Source organism: Littorina saxatilis, linkage group LG13 (assembly GCF_037325665.1).
Source record: "Littorina saxatilis isolate snail1 linkage group LG13, US_GU_Lsax_2.0, whole genome shotgun sequence".
In the NCBI taxonomy this organism is placed as follows: domain Eukaryota; kingdom Metazoa; phylum Mollusca; class Gastropoda; order Littorinimorpha; family Littorinidae; genus Littorina; species Littorina saxatilis.
The window spans coordinates 39,236,437-39,257,060 of record NC_090257.1 but is presented as its reverse complement, the minus strand read 5'-3'; the positions used below and the strand labels follow the sequence as shown (position 1 = coordinate 39,257,060).

The 20,624-nt window shown below is 43.3% G+C and overlaps 1 protein-coding gene across 1 annotated transcript in view; it reads left to right on the top strand.

Annotated features, from left to right (window-relative positions):
- LOC138945695 (protein ECT2-like) overlaps positions 1-20,624 on the top strand; it is a gene marked incomplete at its 3' end in the record, with an annotated part of 66,820 nt that overhangs the window by 29,617 nt on the left and 16,579 nt on the right. Inside the window, 6 exon segments of the mRNA XM_070317182.1 lie at positions 278-485; positions 2,644-2,774; positions 6,186-6,371; positions 7,194-7,304; positions 8,312-8,408; positions 20,186-20,267. Coding sequence (XP_070173283.1) covers positions 278-485; positions 2,644-2,774; positions 6,186-6,371; positions 7,194-7,304; positions 8,312-8,408; positions 20,186-20,267 — 815 coding nt within the window.

Sequence of the window (20,624 nt, the reverse complement as noted above, 5' to 3'; positions counted from 1 at the left end):
AGCAGTCACAAAATGAGTCAAAACATTGTCTACACTGAAAAGTAGCACTGCAGATACTCTATCATCGGCATTTTAAGTACCTGCATTCTTATGAAACTATTTAAAATGTCTGTTCTTGTAAATGCGGATGTGGGAATACATTTAAAAAATTGCTACATTCAAACACTATTTGCTTCGCTGAAAATTAAAAAACCCACTAAATTGCTACACTTGAGGCTTCACATGGTTGGCAGGTCTATGTGTACAACAGCCTCAGTAAAATGTGGATTTTTTTCAGCCTTCAAACGGACCAGAGAGATCGAGCTCGTCAGCCAGTTTGCGGCCACGGTCACGGAAGAGAAAGCGGTTGAAGCAGTTGGCGGTGGAAGGGGAGTTGGGGTCACCGTATGGCATCAAGCGACGCTCTGGGGAGACCTCCGCCATCTCCCTCAGCCCTAACTCCTTCCTCGACGCTTCTCGCACCCCTGACAAGAGTGAAATATCGCGTAAGTGTTTCTGTCGATAGGGAAAGCTTTTGTGCATGAAAAGGATAGTCTCAAGTTGACAGACTTCAGCAACACAGGTGAATAGTGACGCTGTCAGACAGCGATGGAAATCTTTTGCTTATGACAATTGTGCATACATTTTGCATAAAAAGGATAAGTCTCAAGTTGAAAGACTTCAAGAACACAGGTGACGTGAGCTGAATAGTGACGCTGAAAGACAGCGATGAAAATAATAAATCTCTCGCCGAACGTGGGGACGAACTCACGCTGACAGCGGCCAACTGGATATAAATCCAGCGCGCTACCGAAATCTCACATGAGTTTTACTAGTTGTGAAAAGCTGTTGTGCAGAGAAAACAGTCGAAAGACTTCCAAGATCACAGGTGACATGAGATGAATAATGACAGTGTGCTGATGAAAAGTCTCTGCTAATGACGGTTGTTCCAGGGGGGTGGGGAGTTTAATGAACAGTCTGTGCTAATGACGGTTGTTCCAGGGGGATGGGGAGTTTAATGAAAAGTCTCTGCTAATGACGGTTGTTCCAGGGGGGTGGGGAGTTTAATGAAAAGTCTCTGCTAATGACGGTTGTTCCAGGGGGGTGGGGAGTTTAATGAAAAGTCTCTGCTAATGACGGTTGTTCTAGGGGGTGGGGAGTTTAATGAAAAGTCTCTGCTAATGACGGTTGTTCCAGGGGGGTGGGGAGTTTAATGAACAGTCTCTGCTAATGACGGTTGTTCCAGGGGGGTGGGGAGTTTAATGAACAGTCTCTGCTAATGACGGTTGTTCCAGGGGGTGGGGAGTTTAATGAACAGTCTCTGCTAATGACGGTTGTTCCAGGGGGTGGGGAGTTTAATGAACAGTCTCTGCTAATGACGGTTGTTCCAGGGGGTGGGGAGTTTAATGAACAGTCTCTGCTAATGACGGTTGTTCCAGGGGGGTGGGGAGTTTAATGAACAGTCTCTACTAATGACGGTTGTTCCAGGGGGGTGGGGAGTTTAATGAACAGTCTCTACTAATGACGGTTGTTCCAGGGGGGTGGGGAGTTTAATGAACAGTCTCTGCTAATGACGGTTGTTCCAGGGGGGTGGGGAGTTTAATGAACAGTCTCTGCTAATGACGGTTGTTCCAGGGGGGTGGGGAGTTTAATGAACAGTCTCTGCTAATGACGGTTGTTCCAGGGGGGTGGGGAGTTTGATGAACAGTCTCTGCTAATGACGGTTGTTCCAGGGGGGTGGGGAGTTTAATGAACAGTCTCTGCTAATGACGGTTGTTCCAGGGGGATGGGGAGTTTAATGAACAGTCTCTGCTAATGACGGTTGTTCCAGGGGGGTGGGGAGTTTAATGAACAGTCTGTGCTAATGACGGTTGTTCCAGGGGGGTGGGGAGTTTAATGAACAGTCTCTGCTAATGACGGTTGTTCCAGGGGGGTGGGGAGTTTAATGAACAGTCTCTGCTAATGACGGTTGTTCCAGGGGGGTGGGGAGTTTAATGAACAGTCTCTGCTAATGACGGTTGTTCCAGGGGGGTGGGGAGTTTAATGAACAGTCTCTGCTAATGACGGTTGTTCCAGGGGGGTGGGGAGTTTAATGAACAGTCTCTGCTAATGACGGTTGTTCCAGGGGGGTGGGGAGTTTAATGAACAGTCTGTGCTAATGACGGTTGTTCCAGGGGGGTGGGGAGTTTAATGAACAGTCTCTGCTAATGACGGTTGTTCCAGGGGGGTGGGGAGTTTAATGAACAGTCTCTGCTAATGACGGTTGTTCCAGGGGGATGGGGAGTTTAATGAACAGAAGTTGGTACTGTAATACCTGGAAGATGTTTTGGAAATTGTTTAGTGTAACTGGGAGTCTGACTTTTATGAAGTACATTCCCCAAGCAAATTATAGCGAATCTCATACAAACTATCAAGACATCAACAAGGAAAGTAACAAAGATAAGACAAATTCTTTGTGTAGTGAGAAAATATGCTATCTTTACTATGACAAAAAAAACTCAAGTAAGCAGCTGCCACATTCATATTTCTTCTAGGGTTTGTAGCAATACTCTGATGACATGTTGAACGTCCTATTTTTGACAGAGAGCAGCGTTGAAAACGCAGAGGCTTTATGGGTTTGCTAGCAATACTCTAATGACTTGTTGAACGACTTATTATTTTCAGAGAGCAGTGTGGAAAACGCAGAGAACAAACCAGTGGTGCCAACAAGCAAGGCGTCCAAACGTCAGCACGTTGTGGCCGAGCTGCTGCAGACTGAGACAAACTACACTGGCATACTGCACACAATACTGCACGTGAGGATGCACACGTCTTGCTTTTTTGACTCACATGCGAAGCAAAAGTGAGTCTATGTACTCACCCGAGTCGTCCGTCCGTCCGTCCGTCCGGAAAACTTTAACGTTGGATATTTCTTGGACACTATTCAGTCTATCAGTACCAAATTTGGCAAGATGGTGTATGATGACAAGGCCCCAAAAAACATACATAGCATCTTGACCTTGCTTCAAGGTCAAGGTCGCAGGGGCCATAAATGTTGTCTAAAAAACAGCTATTTTTCACATTTTTCACATTTTCTCTGAAGTTTTTGAGATTGAATACCTCACCTATATATGATATATAGGGCAAAGTAAGCCCCATCTTTTGATACCAGTTTGGTTTACCTTGCTTCAAGGTCAAGGTCACAGGAGCTCTTCAAAGTTGGATTGTATACATATTTTGAAGTGACCTTGACCCTGAACTATGAAAGATAACTGTTTCAAACTTAAAAATTATGTGGGGCACATGTTATGCTTTCATCATGAGACATATTTGGTCACATATGATCAAGGTCAAGGTCACTTTGACCCTTATGAAATGTGACCAAAATAAGGTAGTGAACCACTAAAAGTGACCATATCTCATGGTAGAAAGAGCCAATAAGCACCATTGTACTTCCTATGTCTTGAATTAACAGCTTTGTGTTGCATGACCTTGGATGACCTTGACCTTGGGTCAAGGTCACATGTATTTTGGTACGAAAAATGTGTAAAGCAGTTCTTAGTGTATGATGTCATTGCTAGGTTTAGTTATTTGACCTTGACCCTGAAGGTCAAGGTCATGTAAAGGTCAAGGTCAAGCATGTGAGTCGTATGGGCTTTGCCCTTCTTGTCTTAACAGATCTCTAGTCATGATGAAAGGTCCAGGTTTTGTGTTTCATTGTACTTCCTAGCTGCTTTGCATTGAAGGTGACGTGTGTATGTTGGTGCCTGGAGTTTGTGCTTTTTCCTTTCAGTTCGCATCAGATTTGATGTAGAGTGTTGTTCAAATTCTTAAATGGGTACAATACAATTTTAATATATTTGGTAAATGGTAGTACTGTAATAGTATTGCAGCCTCCAGCTGTTGCTATCAAAGTTAATTTACAAACCAAGGAAGGGTTCTCAACAATTACACAGTGAATGAACAGTTGAACATTAGTTGTGTCCCTTTCCAAGTCTATTCCCATCAGACTCTGTATCAAAAGTACCTCCATTTGTATTGTACAATGATCCAGTATGTCATCATTGCATTAAACTTGGGAGCTGTTCAGACACACAGCAATGTATAACGAGAATGGTAAGTTATCTCACTTCTTTGTCTGCTCGTTTTCATTTGGCAACGGAGAAAAGTACTTGCATGAACATGCTTACAGATACATTTACAGATATTACATGTATGAAGAGAAAACCTTCGGGTGTGATAGGCAGACCTGTTTACCCTTACGATTTTGGCGTAATTTATTACGATTTTCTGCAAAAAATACGCCATTCCGCTATCCGTGTCAAGGCTACGATTTTCATAAATAAAATAAAAATAAAAAAAATTTAAATTTTTTATTTTTTTATATTTTTTTTTATTTTATTAATTCACATGTTTGGCATTGTTTTTTTTCAATGGCAAAATGGGGTGAAAAAGCACAGGACTGACCAGAGATCATGTCTGTCTGATGATTCTAGTGGTGAAGTCTCGCCCTCACTCATTCGGCAAGCGCAAGTACAGTAGAGAAGCGCTTGACACACTGAAAAAGGCCTACTACGAGCAAAAGAAAAAGAATCAGTGATGCATGTGCTTTTGATGTGATCTTCTTTGAAATTATGATGACTACAAAAATTGACTGATGTGTTTTGTTTGTGAATGATGGATATATGTGCATGATTGCGTTTCGCAGACACAGTTGTCATGTGTGTTGTAATTGGCGACGAATGCTGGATGATTACTCAGACCTGTTTACCAGTACGATTTGGGCGTATTTTGTACGCCAAATTATTATCGGTACGCAAATACGCGACACACGCATAAAATACGCCTAAGAAAAAGTCTAGAATACGTTTTCCTGTGTTGGTGTGCTGATTATGGAATGGTACAACTGATACCGGTTTCGGTCGAAGGGAGATAACCATGACAGCGAGTCTTCAGCTGTGGAAACCTTGTTCAGTTGTTGGCACGTGCGATCGTCTGGACAATCGTGGCAAAATGAAGCGGAAAAAGGTGCCAGTTTCGGATGACTGTACCAAGTCTAAAAAGCAGAAGCAGCAGATTTTCTTGGAGAAATATAAGAAAGAGCCAGGAATTGTGGAGTCTACTATGGGAAAAAGTCATGCACACTGCAAGTATTGTAAATCAGATTTCTCCGTTGCCCATGCTGGGAAATATGACATCGAATGACACTGCAGTTCTAAAACTCACCTGGACAAGGTTGCTGCAAAGAAATCCGCTGAAAGCTGCCAAGGAATTATGAAGTTCATTCCCGCAAAGCAAATCCTGCCAGAAGAAAAGGCTGTAGTCCGTGCTGAGATGATTGTAAAAATGAACTTGCCACTGTCAACCGCAGATGTTATTTCACGAACTTCATCTTTTCATTATCAATCTGTTTGGAAGACACTGGTTATAATGCTATAAACTGACAGGTAAATACAATTGATTTATTCCTGTTGTATTGGAAGGAGTTAAATTCTGAAGGTGTTCACAAGACATGCTATTCTTACACAAACACGTACGTTTGGACCCACGCGTACATTTTCCCTACCCCATATGGCTTTGCTTGCGAAGTACACCAACTTTTTGAAAAATACACTCAACTTTTTGGGAAAGTACTCTTGCCTCGGGTTTAGGGTAAACAGGTCTGATTACTATTTTTGTGCCAGGATTACTATTTTTGGGGCTGAGCATTACTCCAAAACACTTATGGGGGTAAACAGGTTTGGATAGGTGGCGCTTAACAAGGGGCGACGCTATGGTGTGACGTTTTTATACACCACACCTGAGTTTCTCTTTTTGAGATAATAGAGTTGTGTCTATATCTAACCTGAACAAATAAGGTCTGAAAAGGTGCATCTTACATTTGAGATAATAGAGTTGTGTCTATATCTAACCTGAACAAATAAGGTCTGAAAAGGGGCGTCTTACATTTGAGATAATAGAGTTGTGTCTATATCTAACCTGAACAAATAAGGTCTGAAAAGGTGCGTCTTACATTTGAGATAATAGAGTTGTGTCTATATCTAACCTGAACAAATCAGGTCTGAAAAGGGGCGTCTTACATTTGAGATAATAGAGTTGTGTCTATATCTAACCTGAACAAATAAGGTCTGAAAAGGTGCATCTTACATTGTGGTCTCCTAAAAGGGGGCGTTCCTCTGTAGAACTTCTGAAAACAAATTGACAATTTTGTTTGCGTGTTGTTGCAGACTTTCAAGGAGCAGATCGAGAAGGACCAGTACAGCGGTCCCCTGCTGGCGGTGCAGGACACCAAGATCATCTTCGGCAACATCCCCCCCATCTACGACGTGCACAGCAAGATGAAGGAGGACCTCACCCACCTCTTGGAAAACTGGACAGAGGAGGCCAGTGTCGGGGCGGTTATCCTCAAACATGTGAGTTGGCTGGGAGGGTCGGATGTTTGTTTTAACACTGGACGGAGGACTGTTATCCTCAAACATGTGAGTTGGCTGGGATGTTTGCTTGACCACTGAATGGGGGGGTCCCGTGTTCGGGCTGTCATATTCAAACATGTGAGTTTGTATGGAGGGTGTGATGTCAGGGGGGGGGGGGGGGGGGGGGGGGGGGGGCAGTCTTGGGGCTTTTATCCTCAAACATGTGAGTTGGCTGGGATGTTTGCTTGACCACTGAATGGGGGGGGGGGGGGGGGTCCAGTGTTGGGGCTGTCATATTCAAACATGTGAGTTTGTATGGAGGGTGTGATGTTGGGGGGGGGGGGGGGGGGGGCAGTCTTGGGGCTTTTATCCTCAAACATGTGAGTTGGGTGGGAAGGTCAGTTGACAGCTGCCTGTCAGTCTGTTGTTCTTTTGGTGCTGTTATTTTCAAACATGACCGTCATGTGGGAGGGTCAGATGTTAATTTGACCTCTGGGTGCAGGAGTCCAGTATCGGTGCTGTTATTCTCACATATGTAAGTGTTTAGGTTCACATACATAATATTAGTATAATGTAGAAAAAGAGGTTACATGAGTTTGAGAAATGTGGCAAAGTTTTGGTAAAGTGTTCAACTTGTGTAGCACTGAAAGTTTCCAAGGAGAAAAAATAGACATTTTCACCTGTACGTTTGCAGCTGGTGTGTGCTTTCTGTGATGTGTGTAGTGGTGCATTAACTTAAAATTGACTTGCCAGGATATCAAACTGAAGTTGAAGAGTCTTGTTTTTATTGTGAAAACTGAACAAAATTCTTTTTTTTCTCAGTCCGATGCCTTCATGAAGGCTTACCCCAACTTTGTGAATTTCTTCATGAACACCAAAGAAACCATCATCAAGTGTGATCAGAACAACCCTCGCTTTCATGCTTTCCTCAAGGTTTGGTTCTTTACATTCTCTGCACCGGTGTACAGTTTTGCTGTACAGTATAGTGTACTTTGACTGTGATTGATTTTGTGTGTTATAAAACTGCTCAGTAAAAGTCTGTTGTAAGCTGGAATGAAACAAAAAGGAGAGAAACAAAGAGATGAACTAATGCGTTCAGGCTACAACGATACAGAATATTGTAGCGTTTAAAAAAAAAATCCAAGACCTGAATGGGGAATATTTAATGGAGGTATCTGTTAAACAAAATATAAGTGTATTTCTCTTGCGACAGAAGTTGTGACATATTGATACAGTGGAACCAGCCTTTCAAGACAAGCGTATTTCTCTTGCGACAGAAGTTGTGACATTGATACAGCGGAACCAGCCTTTCAAGACAAGCGTATTTCTCTTGCGACAGAAGTTGTGACATATTGATACAGTGGAACGAGCCTTTCAAGACCTCCACAAATCTAGAAATCAGTTTTTAAAAGGAGGGAGTCATAAAATAGAGGTACATTTGCAGAGGTTATGAACAGAAAGTCTGAAAAAAGGATCTTAAATTGGGGGGGGGGGGTCTGAAAAGTTCCACTGTATCTGACTTATCACCTATATAATACGCTTTACTCTCTCTCCTTGCTGTACGACAATATTGTTCTCACAACCCATGTCTACAATTTTGCAGTCTCTTCCCTGCACTCCACTGTTTTTCAACGTCACCCATTTGTTGTACAGTTGAATAATAATAATAATAATAATAAATGAGCATTTATATAGCGCGACATCATAACTTTTCAATTATGCTCTTTGCGCTTGACACATTTAAAATTAAAACACAGTTATACAAGCATTTACATCAACATTCATAGTCAACAACGCTTAATTAAAAGCATACACCATCAAACATACATTACAAAAAAATTCTTCCACTAACTAAGTAATGGGTGTTGACAATATTGTCCATAGGCTAAGGGACACTGGGTTTTATATGTGACTAACAGTGAAACATTGTGTCTTTGCAGGTGTGCTTGTCAAAACCAGAATGTGGCCGACAGACGTTACAAGAGCTTCTTATCCGCCCTGTACAAAGACTTCCCAGCATTATTTTACTTTTAGGAGGTCAGTGCTTACAATAACTAATACAGACCTGTGCACATCTACGGTTTCTCCATAATTTCTCCGATTTTTATATGCAGAATACGGTGCTACGGATTTTTAATTAAAATTCCGAAATTCCGATGTTTTACTCAAAACAAAACAAAATTGTACTTTTTTTCTGTTTTAAGATGTTTTGACCAATTAGTTGGCCGTTGCGCTGAAAAGACAATTTCCGATTTACCGGAAACACGCGTGTTCTCATCATTGAGTCTTTGTTCTTAGACTTACTTCGTACAGCGTCTGCGTGACAATTGAAGTGAAACATGGAAAAGAAAAAAAAAAGAGTGCGAGATTCAGATAGTGAAGAGGAGACACCAGCTCTGTCACCAAAAAAGAAAACAAGTCGCGTAAGGCGAAATTACTACATTTAGTCAAGCTGTGGAACTCACAGAATGAAATTGAACGTAGTCCGCCGCTAGTGCAAAAGGCAGTGAAAGTGACGAGCCTGTTTGGCGCGGTACCTCTCTTCGTTTTAACTTTCTGAGCGTGTTTTTAATCCAAACATATCATATCTACCGTACTTTCCGGGTCATAAGGCGCGACTTTTTTCCTCGAGTTTGACCCCTGCGTCTTATATAACGAAGCGCATAATCCGTGTATAAAATACGAAAAAAATCAAAGAGACCGCCTGAGTACCAGTCAAACAACTTGTGATAATGCATGTTTCAGCTACTAGGTACTACCCTGGCCAAGTTTCCTCTCAAGACATCAAAGAGACCGCCCCATAGGTTAAACTCGGTCACTGACCCCGGTCAGTGCAGGAAGTGTTTCCTCTCTCAGATCTATGACAGGGGAACCACCTCTCATAGCAAAAACTGGGTCATTGACCCCTGGGAAGAAGGTCAGTGTCTAAACAAGGCAACCCAGCTATCACAATGGACCTGCCTTTGATCTCGCGGCACACACAGAGAACACATATTTCCACTCTGTATTCTTCCTTTGATGTGCGGCTTATTTTCATTCTTCCACCGTTTGTTACCGGTATACTTTTTTTAATTTTGGTGCGCCCTATCGGCCCCCTGTGCCCAATGAGTGACTGGATTACAATTTTGTTTAAAAAGAAGGGGGTGCGCCTTATGCGCTGTAGCGCCTTGTAACCCGGAAAATACGGTATATGTTTTTGGAATCAGGAACCGACAAGGAATAAGATGAAAGTGTTTTTAAATTGATTTCTAAAATTTAATTTAGATCATAATTTATAATTTTTTTAATTTTCAGAACTTTTTTTTTAATATAAATATAACATATTTATATGTGTGCGCGCCTTCGTGAGCGAGGCTGGTACTACATATTGTTCATACGAAATGACAAACACAGGTTACAAGCGATAACGCGCAAAAGTACTGGTTTATTATTTTACATCTGACACTAGGGATCAGTAATGTATAGATATATAGTTACAGTACCACGTAATGCGATACTACGTATTGCGGTAAAAAACTTATGGACAGAAAGAAAAAGAGAAAAGAAAACAAATTATTAGACATGGCAAAAGTATCAAAAGCATTAACAAGACACGAGAAGTAAATACAAGAAAAATAAACAATCACAAGACAGGCGAAGACAAACAGACACGAAAGTTACAATTACCAAACACTCGTTGGTTAGTCCTTCAACAACAATAAAGAGTTACGTTCTGTACGTTCAACAATAAAGAATTACGTTCCGTACATTCAACAATACCATAAGCACTAAGAATACTCAAGAAACTTAGCATACATACGTTTAAAACCAAAATGGCTACTTTCAGAAAAATACAAAACGTTGACTCATCAGGCCAGGAATACAAAGCAAACTGTCATACCAAAAAGTCTAACGACAACGTTCCTGCGTTAATCAAAGTCACAAACAAGATATTTACTCATCCACTTTCCCTCAATAACGTTACAAGAAATAAGCCCGTTTACAAACGATCACCACAGACCGCAAGCTTCTTTTACCTAAATTCTTTTAACGTAAGGCTGAAAAAGTCAGAGAAAACGTTTCACTTCGAACTTCGTTAACCACAGAACACACAAGTTATCATTATAAACATTAGCGACTTTCTAGCGTCTACAAAACATTGCTGTACGTTCACAACACTAGAACAGTTGAACACACAATAAAGAAACACTACAACAAGTCAGACTTTCAACTCACGTTATACATAAACAACTCACAAAGTCATTACAAAATGGCGACCAAAAAACACAACACAAACAAGTAACAACAAAATTACCTTATGCGCTGTGTGGGTTGACCAGCAGTACCAAAACGTGTTGCCTCACAAACGAAGGGCACAAAACGATTCACACTTGAGAAACAACTGTCTCCAAGAACATTACGTTGACGTTAAAACATAAGAAACACTCCGTTGGTTCACTTGATAACCTTCATACGTTTACATCAAAACCAAACGCTTCCTAAAACCCTCAGATCGACTGACGAGACAGGAGTCAAGCAGCGGTATTTATGGAAACAAAAACCTAACATGGAATAGTTATTCAAAAGTCAAAAGGTCACCGGATTGACCAACCAACAACATTCCTAAGACAGAATCGGGTGAAACTACTATTTTACAACCAATCAGTAACCGATCACGCACTCCGTGCATGCCCAAAACTTAAAACGGTATATTTAACAGAAAGAACATCAAGGAACTAGCTGACATCACAAAGCTAAAAACACGTGAGTCACACGTATTCTAAAACTTGCAACGCAGATTCGCAGGGCTCACCTCAAAATCAAGACACGAAAAAAAGCACGTGAATCTCACGGTGTTCTAGAACTAAACGACGCAGTTTGTGACGCTCCGACCAAAACCAGGTCACAACAACTGAACAAGGAGCACGTGAATTTCACGTAAAAATATTAACGCTCCACAAAACGGGTCACAACAAGGTGCCACAATAAAAACACGGTTTACTTCTTTTTACATCGTGCAATGACTTGAGCAAACGTAATTACAACAAAAAGTAGGTGAATGCATGCCACATCGGCATGCACACTCCCACCGGAAATTATATTAATATAATTTACTTCAAAAACCTTTGTACAAATATATTCCTTATATCAAAAGAAGAATAACGCAGATTTAGACATTTCAAATTTACAACTCAAAATCATTGTGTTGCAAAACATTTACACAACAATATTATGGTTCAATCACTTTCAGGGTTTCAACACATCACGTTTCAACTAAATGCCGTTAGTCATTTACTCGACGGCATAAAAAAAAAAAAAACGCACCACTTAAACCATAAATGTCTGTTACATCATCTGGTATAAAAACAAACTGCAACAATCTACAACTGTCAAATTGGAAACACACTCCAAAGTTCAATGTTCTTTCAGTTCGCTTACACAGCTTTGTCTTTGTGATTTTCACGATCTACTAACACAGTCATTTTGTGAATAGGTCGCTCTAATATGCGACTATCACCAGTGGGACGGCCGTGATTGTCTAGAGCCTTTGTTCCAACATGCACTTTCACTCGTCTGACCAGTCCATCAGATCCCGGCATCACTTCGACTACACGAGCCATGCACCACTCTGATCTGCACAAGTTCTGGTCATGCAAGACAACAACATCTCCCACCTGTACGTTTGCCTGGGGACGTTGCCAGACACGACGTTTCTGCAAAAGTGAAAGGTACTGGCTCTTCCATAGCAGCCAGAATTCGTCTGCCATCCGCTGGACACAGCGCCAACGTTTCCTGGCGTACAGGTCTGGATCTTCAAACACACCAGGGGGCGGAAGGATGGCACCTGACTTCATGGTGAGGACGTGGTTGGGGGTCAAAGGGCGTGGTCCATCTGCCGATTCCAATGACTCGACAGACAGTGGTCGACTGTTCACGATGGCCATCACCTCGTATAGGAACGTACGAAGTGATGAAGTAGTGAGACGCTGGCCTGATCTTCTGAGAAGACCATTCAGGATGCTGCGTACCGTTCGGATCTGACGCTCCCAAACGCCACCCATGTGACTAGCTGCAGGGGGGTTGAACTTGAACTCACATTTGCTTTCCAGCATCTTTGATGTCAGTCGTTCAGAGTCCATCTCCTTCCATGCCAGTTTGAACTCGTTGCATGCACCTACAAAGTTCGTTCCTTTGTCACACCAAATGCGTGATATGTTTCCTCGCATGGAGACAACAATGCGTAGGGCGTTGATGAAGGAATCACTTGACATGTCATCCAGGGTTTCAATGTGGATTGCCCTAGAGGCAAAACACGTCACGATCAGCCCGTACAAGATTAATGTCATGAACTTGACGCAGTCATCACGGTACCCTTGTTTTTTCTGGCGTTTCAGGCCCTTCAGATGCTTGACTGCGGCACCTCTGTTGTCGGGGAGGGACGGTTTCTCTGGTCGAAATGGTAAGGGCATCTCGTAGTGACCAGCTTCGTTGATCTTCACGTTTTCCTTCACGATCTTCGCAAACTTTACATCGTCCTGGGACATGGATCCTGAGTCACTTGCAAAGTCTCTTTCCATAACATGTAATGGGTCAGTATACGAGACTTCGTCCACCTGTACCTTGTAGACGTGAGCTACACGTTCTTCTTCCCTCGATCCTGGCTTGACGATGACGCGCATGGACGAGGCTATGCCATCAAAGGCGACGGAATGCGGTGCCTTGCCGACGATGCTCCAACCTAACTTAGTCTCTACTGCAAATGGCAGTCCTTGGACAACGTTTAGGGGCATGAGGGCTTCAGCGCAGTCGTAGCCGATGAGGAGGCCTGCTTCACAGTCAGGGTACAAGGGGGGCAGTTTTGGAGACAGGTGTTGGAGATGTGGGTAAGCTTTGACAGTCTCTGAGGTGGGGATATGAGTGGGGTCAACGGTCAGATAAGGTCGTGAGATGGCAGAAGGGAGCCTGACAAACTCACTGGAGGTAGGAGAGCGGACACGCAATCCAGAGTACTTCCTGCCGGAGACCACAGCATTGTCCTCAGTCAGTGTGGAGACCCTGAGTGTAGTCGGCTGCGATTTGGCTTTAACTTCTTCAGCCACTGACTGCACTACAAAAGTGGCGTTGGACATAGTGTCCAGTAGTGCGTACGTCAGCACCTCTACGTTGGGGTTAGAGTCACTGGAAACGAGAACGGGAACGATCATAGACGTGAAACCGATGCTGTTTTCCTCGCTGGCCTTAAGAGCAGACACCGTAGGGGTCGACGATGACAGTGGCTCTTGAACGTCAGCAGCAGAGGTACGGTAATTGTTCTTGTGTTCACTCGCCCCTTTGTTTTCACTCATACTGTTCTGATATTTGAAATTGTCATCATGAAGACAAGTGGGGTGAGCCTTCTTGCACTTCTTGCACGTCTGTTTCTGCTTACATTGACGGCTCTGGTGATCCTTACTTCTGAGACATCCGTAGCAGATACGGTTCTTGAACAGAAAATCTCGTATCTCAACCAGAGGCTTCTCTATGAGTTCCTTACATGTCCCAGCGTCATGGTCCGGAAGTTGACAGTGCAGACATGCGGAGACATCCTCTGTCAGGGTTGACAGGTTCGTTGTGAACTTTCTTGGTGTCCCCGATGCACTTGTCAAGCCGAAAACAGGGTCGTTAGAAATGTCTGCTTCGAGGGTAATGAACGACACGAGTTCATGGAACAGAGGATACCTCTTCTTTTCAACCTTGGTTCGAGCAACTGTTCTAGACCATCTGTGACTCATCCAGTCTGGGAGCTTTCCGACGATCTTCCGTAGGTATTGGGCATCATCCAGGATGCTCAGTCCACCAACTTCCTGGGCAGCAACGGAACATTGCTGCAAGAAATCGGCCAGACTTCTGAGTCCCTTGGGATCCTTGCTTTTGACTGGGGTCCATTCGTCCAGCTTGGTCCGGAAAGCTTGCGAAACGACGTATGAGTTGCCGAACCGATTTTCCAGCACTTCCATGGCTCTCTCGTAGGCATCACCTTCTCTTAGCAGAAAGAAGCCGGTCACGGCCTCCCTTGCTTGACCTCCGATGTACCGTTGCAGATACAATAACTTCTCACTGCTGGTTATGTTTTGTCTCTCGATGAGGAACGCAAACGACGATCTCCAAATTGGATATTGGAGAGGGTCACCAACAAAAATGCACGGCTCCTGCATCGGCAAGCGGTTGATCATCAGAGCGTCTGATAGGGTTTTGGCGAGAGAGTCCATAGGAGTGTCCTGCTTTGCAGGAGTAGCAAGTGGACGTTGGTAGTACGCAGACGGGGGGTAGGAGGCAAATGGACGATCTGCATGACATTCCTTGTCAAAGTTCATGTACGCAGGGGGCCTTGCGTTTTCGTTTCCCCAGATAACTTTGGGGGTGGTCTGATGTGGGTCCAGGAATGTGGGCACGAAAGGCTCTGGTTTGGGATGTAGGTGGGTATCATAGGGGAAACAGGGTGGGGTAACTTGAAAACGTCTGTGGTCCATGCGTTGGTGACGTTCTTCCGGGAAGTAGGTGTGTCGTTCTTGCGTCTCATCACCTTCCCTTGTCTCTGGTAGGTGATAGGACCAACCTGTGTGGTCGAGATCAGGCGGGCGAGAGCCTGTGACGCTTGTCGTTGAGTGTCCAACGTTGTGCAGAGGCGGCTGACCAGTGTATGCACCGAGAGGGTGCTGCAGTGTGGTCAGCAGCGCTGTAGGCCGCATGGAGGATGTAGTTGCAGCCGTCGTGTAGTTGGGTGTGAAGGGCTCCTGACGGACGAAAGGAGCGCTCGTTCCGGCGTGATGGGGGGCGTTGACATCCTCTCTACGTTGAGGTCCGTACGCCTCGTAGGTGGCGTTGTTGGTAGTAGCGGCGCTTGTAGAGGCGCTGACTCCAACGACGAGGTCCACGACAGGTAACGCGTGCTGTCGTGGCTCAGTCGTTGTGGTTCCTGCGACGAAGTTGGTGACAGCAGCGTTGACAGTAGAGATGTCACGGGTGCTGGCGGCGTGGCAGACAGGAACAGACGTGGCGTCCAAGGCTGGCTGGTGTGTCCCTTGGTCAGCAATGACGGCAGCACCTGTCCCTATTCCTATCGCTGTTTGCTCATTGTTTAGAGGAGGGGCTACAAGACTGTACAAGGGAACGAAAGGACGAGGGTGGAACCTAGTGTTCAACAAATCAACTGACGGTAGATCAGGGAGATCCTGCTGAACGGATTCACCTTGTTCCAATACTTGTAACATAGCTTGTTGTTCTCTTAAGCTAATTTTCAATTCGGTGGACTGAATTTGTCTCAAAGCCTTTTTCTGTTTAATATCTTCAAGAGCTGCTTCAGCTGCGTCCTCGGCCTGTCTAGCTGCTATTCTCTCAGCTTCCTTAGCCTGCCTAGCTGTGTCTTCGGCCTGCCTAGCTGCTGTTCTTTCAGCTTCCTTAGCCTGCCTAGCTGCTTCTTCGGCCTGCCTAGCTGCTGTTCTCTTAGCTTCCTTAGCCTGCCTAGCAGTTTCTTCGATCAGCCTAGCTGCATTTCTCTCAGCTTCCTCAGTCTGCCTAGCTGCTGTTCTCTCAGCTTCCTCAGTCTGCCTAGCTGCAGTTCTCTCAGCTTCCTCAGTCTGCCTAGCTGCAGTTCTCTCAGCATATTGTTGTTGTAAGAGATCCAGTTCACTAAACTGAGCTTCCTTTATTGCGTCACCTTCCACTTTTATGGCCAGGGATGCAGCCTCTAGTTTAAGAGCCAATTTAGTGTCTTCAGAGCTAACACTTTTAGAGCGGAGAGACTCGGCGCGAGAAGCTACTTGGCTACCTGATCTCCTGATACCTGACTTGTGGCTAGCTGACTTGTGGATGGCTGAAGTAATGCTAGCTACTTTATGAATGGCAGACTTAACACTGGCTGACTTGTGGGTGGATGACCCAACGCTAGGTGTAACACTGCTATGCCTGGAAGTAGGCTCCTTAGCCACCTGCACACTAGTCGTTTGTCTGTCAAGAGCTCGATCAATGTCAAACATAATGTTCTGAACTGTTCTCTGAACATCATCCCAACTTTCCTGAATGGTTTCACCGCTACCAATACTACGAAGACCTTTCTCTATGTCACCAAGATCCTTGTACATGCTCAAAACAATTTGTTTCTGACTGGTTAACGACTCTTGATTAGGAGTTTCTTGGTTAAGCTCTGTTACTACCTCACCGATTGCTCGTTCCAAGAATGTTCGTTGTCTTGCAAAGTTTCTAGTTTTGATCTCAATCTGGTAATCTCTACCTTTTTCAGTAGGCTTAATGTCACGCCTAGGCCTTTGAGAATGTTCATCTTCATCGCCGTTAACGTCATAACCTGAAGCTTCCAATGGTTTATCTGCTGGAATCTTCTCCATTACAATGTTCGCTTATTCAAAAGCACTTAAAACATACATAAGGTTTATCTGGTTATAAAGTAAAATGAATCGATCTGAGGGTCGTTTGGGATAATACACAAAAGTCACAAAAAATGCGCCGGATACGGAGTAGGAAGATCTCTAACCGACAAGTTGATCTATGTCAAACTATGGTTCACTAACACAGTGACAGGTAACAATAAAGTCTTTTGCTGGTTATCAACAGCTACGTTTACGTTCATTGAGCGTCAATAACAAAAGTTCTTTACATTCCCTTGGCTGGACTTCAGCTAAAGTTCTGTACTGGGCATCAGCAGCTAAGTTTTTTACTGTGCGCGCCTTCGTGAGCGAGGCTGGTACTACATATTGTTCATACGAAATGACAAACACAGGTTACAAGCGATAACGCGCAAAAGTACTGGTTTATTATTTTACATCTGACACTAGGGATCAGTAATGTATAGATATATAGTTACAGTACCACGTAATGCGATACTACGTATTGCGGTAAAAAACTTATGGACAGAAAGAAAAAGAGAAAAGAAAACAAATTATTAGACATGGCAAAAGTATCAAAAGCATTAACAAGACACGAGAAGTAAATACAAGAAAAATAAACAATCACAAGACAGGCGAAGACAAACAGACACGAAAGTTACAATTACCAAACACTCGTTGGTTAGTCCTTCAACAACAATAAAGAGTTACGTTCTGTACGTTCAACAATAAAGAATTACGTTCCGTACGTTCAACAATACCATAAGCACTAAGAATACTCAAGAAACTTAGCATACATACGTTTAAAACCAAAATGGCTACTTTCAGAAAAATACAAAACGTTGACTCATCAGGCCAGGAATACAAAGCAAACTGTCATACCAAAAAGTCTAACGACAACGTTCCTGCGTTAATCAAAGTCACAAACAAGATATTTACTCATCCACTTTCCCTCAATAACGTTACAAGAAATAAGCCCGTTTACAAACGATCACCACAGACCGCAAGCTTCTTTTACCTAAATTCTTTTAACGTAAGGCTGAAAAAGTCAGAGAAAACGTTTCACTTCGAACTTCGTTAACCACAGAACACACAAGTTATCATTATAAACATTAGCGACTTTCTAGCGTCTACAAAACATTGCTGTACGTTCACAACACTAGAACAGTTGAACACACAATAAAGAAACACTACAACAAGTCAGACTTTCAACTCACGTTATACATAAACAACTCACAAAGTCATTACAAAATGGCGACCAAAAAACACAACACAAACAAGTAACAACAAAATTACCTTATGCGCTGTGTGGGTTGACCAGCAGTACCAAAACGTGTTGCCTCACAAACGAAGGGCACAAAACGATTCACACTTGAGAAACAACTGTCTCCAAGAACATTACGTTGACGTTAAAACATAAGAAACACTCCGTTGGTTCACTTGATAACCTTCATACGTTTACATCAAAACCAAACGCTTCCTAAAACCCTCAGATCGACTGACGAGACAGGAGTCAAGCAGCGGTATTTATGGAAACAAAAACCTAACATGGAATAGTTATTCAAAAGTCAAAGGTCACCGGATTGACCAACCAACAACATTCCTAAGACAGAATCGGGTGAAACTACTATTTTACAACCAATCAGTAACCGATCACGCACTCCGTGCATGCCCAAAACTTAAAACGGTATATTTAACAGAAAGAACATCAAGGAACTAGCTGACATCACAAAGCTAAAAACACGTGAGTCACACGTATTCTAAAACTTGCAACGCAGATTCGCAGGGCTCACCTCAAAATCAAGACACGAAAAAAAGCACGTGAATCTCACGGTGTTCTAGAACTAAACGACGCAGTTTGTGACGCTCCGACCAAAACCAGGTCACAACAACTGAACAAGGAGCACGTGAATTTCACGTAAAAATATTAACGCTCCACAAAACGGGTCACAACAAGGTGCCACAATAAAAACACGGTTTACTTCTTTTTACATCGTGCAATGACTTGAGCAAACGTAATTACAACAAAAAGTAGGTGAATGCATGCCACATCGGCATGCACAATACGTTTTTGGAATCAGAAAATGATGAAGAATAAGATGAACGTAAATTTGGATCGTTTTATAAAAAATTTTTTTTTTTTTTTTACAATTTTCAGATTTTTAATGACCAAAGTCATTAATTAATTTTTAAGCCACCAAGCTGAAATGCAATACCGAAGTCCGTCCTTCGTCAAAGATTGCTTGGCCAAAATTTCAATCAATTTGATTGAAAAATGAGGGTGTGACAGTGCCACCTCAACTTTTACAAAAAGCCGGATATGACGTCATAAAAGACATTTATCGAAAAAATGTCCGGGGATATCATACCCAGGAACTCTCATGTCAAATTTCATAAAGATCGGTCCAGTAGTTTACTCTGAATCGCTCTACACACACACACACACAACACACACACACACACACACACACACACACACACACACACACACACACACACACACACACACACACACACACACACACACACACACACACACACACACACACACACACACACACACACACACACACACACACACACACACACACACACACACACACACACACACACACACACACACACACACACACACACACACACACACACACACACACACACACACACACACACACACACACACACACACACACACACACACACACACACACACACACACACACACACACACACACACACACACACACACACACACACACACACACACACACACAGACAGACAGACAGACAGACAGACAGACAGACAGACAGACAGACAGACAGACAGACAGACAGACAGACACCACGACCCTCGTCTCGATTCCCCCTCTATGTTAAAACATTTAGTCAAAACTTGACTAAATGTAAAAGCGGCACAACAGTGTTTCAGTTTGTGTGCTTTGTGAGCAGAATTATGTCTTGAACTGTCGTTACAGCTTACTACTGAAACATGTTAAAAACTACTGAAATTTGGTTTGTTTACTACTGATGAGCGTTTTGAGTGTGCACAGGTCAGCTAATAAGAAAATCAAGTTGGGGGCCGGATAGCTCAGTTGGTAGAGCACTGGACTTGAGATCCTAGGGTCACAGGTTCGAATCCCGGCCGGAACAGACACGGGTTAACTTAATGTGCAGACTCAGAGACGGTATCCATGTCCCATTTCCGTGTCACCACAGTGGCACAGAAAGCGACCCGAATCTCCCAGCATTGGGATAATAGAGTAAAGGAAAGGAAATGAAAGTTTTACCCAATGCTCCGTTGAGCTGACATTTTTGACCCAGTGTTTGTAAACAATGTGGAACAGTACATGTGTGTGTATGAATGTGCGTGTGCATGTCCCTTTTCTAATTTGTCCAATGAATTCATGTCTGGTTGTAAAAGAAAAACAGTTTGATATTTGTAGTGGAATTTTTCAGACATTCTGAAGAACACGCCAAACACACATTCTGACAAGGAGAATTTGGAAAGGGCCATCCAAAGCCTGAAAAATGTTCTTACGTGAGTACTTTTGTTATCTGGGTACAGCAAAACACCCTTTTAAAACCTCCAAAATCAGATCGTAAAAGGGGGGGACCTTGAAATGGAGGTTAATTAATAGGTTATGAACAGAAAATCTAAAAAAAACAACCTATGGTCCTGGAAGCAGAGGATCTTAAAAGGGTGGATTAAATTACATATCTTACCCAACTCACATATAGCAATTAACCCTAGTTCAGTGCTGGTAACGCTGTACGCGTCCCCTTGGTAACAAGGAAGGCGCCTCTAAAAAAAGAGTGACATGAGACCCGTAAGGGTGTCTAAGCCAGCCCGGAAACGAGACTGCCTTCCGTATGCGCGCGCATACACCGCCATATG